At 50.8% G+C, this 3207-nt stretch overlaps 1 protein-coding gene across 1 annotated transcript; it reads right to left on the reverse strand.

Annotated features, from left to right (window-relative positions):
* Nucleotides 1-725: 725 nt before the first annotated feature.
* Nucleotides 726-1437, reverse strand: LOC109763078 (uncharacterized). Its single transcript, XM_020321942.4, has one exon. The coding sequence runs from the start codon at nt 1290-1292 to the stop codon at nt 960-962; it is 333 nt and encodes a 110-aa protein (XP_020177531.1). The 5' UTR covers nt 1293-1437; the 3' UTR covers nt 726-959.
* Nucleotides 1438-3207: the final 1770 nt, after the last annotated feature.

Below are 3207 nucleotides of genomic sequence, written 5' to 3' on the forward strand. Positions count from 1 at the left end.
CTAAGATTACAAGCCAACCAAATGGCCTATCTTCTATGCAAGTTTTCCTCTCTACGGCTACCTAGTTCCCATTCGCGGCCTACAAGCTGGGCTGGTGGACAAACGGCCCTCTTGGGCCAGGCCGCCAACCCATTTCCTTCGTTTGAATTCTTGCTTGTTCGCAGTTGGAGACCGAACAGTGGAATCTTGGGATTTTTCAAAAAAGAAAGGAAAAAAAAGACTGTGTAATCCCGTGGAAGGATGGTTTCTACGAAACAGCGGAGATGATACCGTGCATGTTCAGCGCCCGACCGAACTCAACTTGGGGTGAATACGAAACAGGGGTGGAGGCCGAGGCCGGTCGTATAGTCTCATTTGAATGCAACCGCGGTTTGCCCCTGTTTTTCTGAAAGAAAAGGAAGTGCAGAGGAAGATGGTTCAGTGGAGTTGGCTCTCTTCTTCAGATTCGTCTGGTGTGTGTGGTTGGTTCGATATTTTTGACTGTTGGCTACTCGCTAATCCTTTGCAGCACCCTTTTACGGTTTTACCCACGTACTGTTTGTACATGGTTGGATACGCGCAGCCCACACGGTGGATGGCGACGGCCGACGGGAGATGATTCCACATGTGTGTGGTTGGTTCATCATCACAGAGGTAAACTTTGTTCACAGTTCATCATCCGAAATAAATTCCCGACCAAACGAATTCGTCATCTCCGTGTACATACACGTATCTGTTGCCTTGCATTCTTTTTGTTGTTGAGAAATCTGTTGCCTTGCATTGAGAATGGAGGGAACATTAAAAATGAACTGATTGATTCTTACATGTATAATAACTACATGATGCTACTGCTACTCCTCGGTACGTACGTTTCCCCGGCCGTATAAATAAACTGCCTTTGCAGATGTAGTGATTCAGTCTCGCTCAGAGTTAGAGAAGAAGAAAAATCAGAGGGACAGAGGCTACTAGTGCAATTCACTTCAGGCGATTGCGACGGCTCGGGAGGCCGGCACCGGCGAGGGAGGCAGGCGCGAGCTGAAGTTTCTGTGCCGGAAGGCGGCGTCCTCGGCGTCGGCGTCGCCGTCGTCGCTGCCGCCGCCGTCGAAGTTGAGCGCGTAGCTGAGCGGGTCGTACCTGAACTCCCCCGTGGCGGTCACGCGTCGCCTCCACCTGCTCCTGCCGCCGCGGGTGTGTGGCCTCTCTGCGCCGCTGCCTGGCGACGACGGCGAGCCGAAGCAGCCGCACACGGTTGTCCGCAGCTTGTGGCGCAGCGACGGCGGCGAATAGGGCGAGGAGGACTCCACAGCGTCCATGGTGACTGCCTGCCTTGGTACTGGTGTGGTTGAGCTTGTAGTAGCTGGAGATGTGGGAACAAGAGATGTCTTCTCTGTGAGTGAGGAAGTGGAGGTGGGGATTGGCAATGGCTAGATGGAGAAGGAAGGCGGGATTAAATAGGGAGAAGGGAAAATGGGCGAGGCGACGGCGTGAATGACGAGAGACGCGGGGAAGCCGCTGTCGCCGTAGCGCACGCGTGCGGTTAGACGTGCGGGTGTTCTTGGGATTTCGCAGGTGTCACGGCTACGGAGCCGTTGGGACGGCGATGGCAACGGTCGGTCGTGTGTGCAAGCTGGCGCGCGCCCACAGGACGCTGACCAGTAGTAACGGTCACAACAGCGGTCGCTTAGCTGGCAGCGCAGCTCAGACCTTCGTTATGCACACACATCATTACAATTTTTTTTTCTTTTTATTTTTGCGGATGCTGAAATGTTAAGCATTTTTGCGGGGAGCTGAAATGTTAAGCACGGTCATGTGAAGCGTCAATCCGATACTCTTTTTTCTTTTGGGGATCAACATCTGATAACTCACGCGGATGTACGATAGAAGAGAAGAGGCTAGAAAGCACACGGCCGGCCGAAAGGAAGTGGCAAAAAGGGACTCCGTGTTTCTGTATGGGCAGAAATGCAGAAGAAATCGATGGATGCGAACGCCGGCCGAATCGGATGCCAAGCCTTCTGGCCGGGTGAAAGGTTTCGTATGGTACGGTCCGATCTGACGGACGGACAGTATCGAGGCATTTTAATTCCCGTGACGGCGACGGCGACTCTGCTCGATCAGTCAAAGCGTACGTGCACCTCGCCAGAGTAGAAAAATATCCTGCCTGCCTCCGTGCAACTGCAAGCGCCGTTGGTTTGGTTACCCTGCTCTCCACGCAGCCTGCATGTAGACGCGACAACACGCACGAGACGTTCCGTGCGTGTTCCATGCGCACAATGCACATTTCACAATACAGTACTACAGTACACACTAGGACAGCGCTACCTTCAGCATAGCTTCAGGCATCACCATCGGCAACACCTGAAGGTTTTTATGCAAGCACGCGGTGACGCTATCCATAAATTTTCCAGCGGATGATCTGAGATCATCTCATCAGTCTTCCACCACTGATAGTGCTATGCCCATTTAATCAATCACTCGGTGCTCATGCAAAGCCGGACCAATTTTCTTTAATAAGCTCAGCCTCAGCCATGCTTGTTTTTCAGGCTTGGGAGTGCTAGTGGTATGCCCAGTTCAGTGGCCCATGATCCATCTATCTATCTATCGGCTGGGATAAGGATCGATTCCTTTCCTTGGTCACACCATCCACAAAACCTACTCCTACTTGACAGATAATCTACTTATATAGTACTACAAAAGAAAAATCAACGAGCGGTCCATGACAAAACCACACGCGAGGACTGGCATCAATCCATCCATCGACCTCACATGCTAAATCTTTCTTTAATTCATACTTCCTGCATATCTAATCGCGCACATTACTTAACTTAGGCTTTCTAACAACGGGCTACGTCAACACCATGCACTGCTGTATAATAATCCTGCATACCATTGGCAAAGACAAAACAGGGATAAGGCCGGCTAACAAGGCCCTAGCGGAGACCCGTCACACAAGTGACAACAATCCTGTCACTGTCATAGCCAAAACAAGATTCTCAAAACTGTACCATGTTTTGCACCCTCATCTTACGACACACGGTATCACAAATGCTGTTTAAATTCAAGAGTCAAACACGACATAATTTCGGCAGGGAACAGCCACACGGTCGATATTACACCAAATGAATCCCGGATCCAGACAACTACAACTTGAGAGGAACAACAACATAGTCTACATACGCATGAGCCAACCAGCCAACATCATTTGTGTCCCATTGGTAATATTGATCTCAC

This window comes from Aegilops tauschii, chromosome 7, assembly GCF_002575655.3.
Source record: "Aegilops tauschii subsp. strangulata cultivar AL8/78 chromosome 7, Aet v6.0, whole genome shotgun sequence".
In the NCBI taxonomy this organism is placed as follows: Eukaryota; Viridiplantae; Streptophyta; class Magnoliopsida; order Poales; family Poaceae; genus Aegilops; species Aegilops tauschii.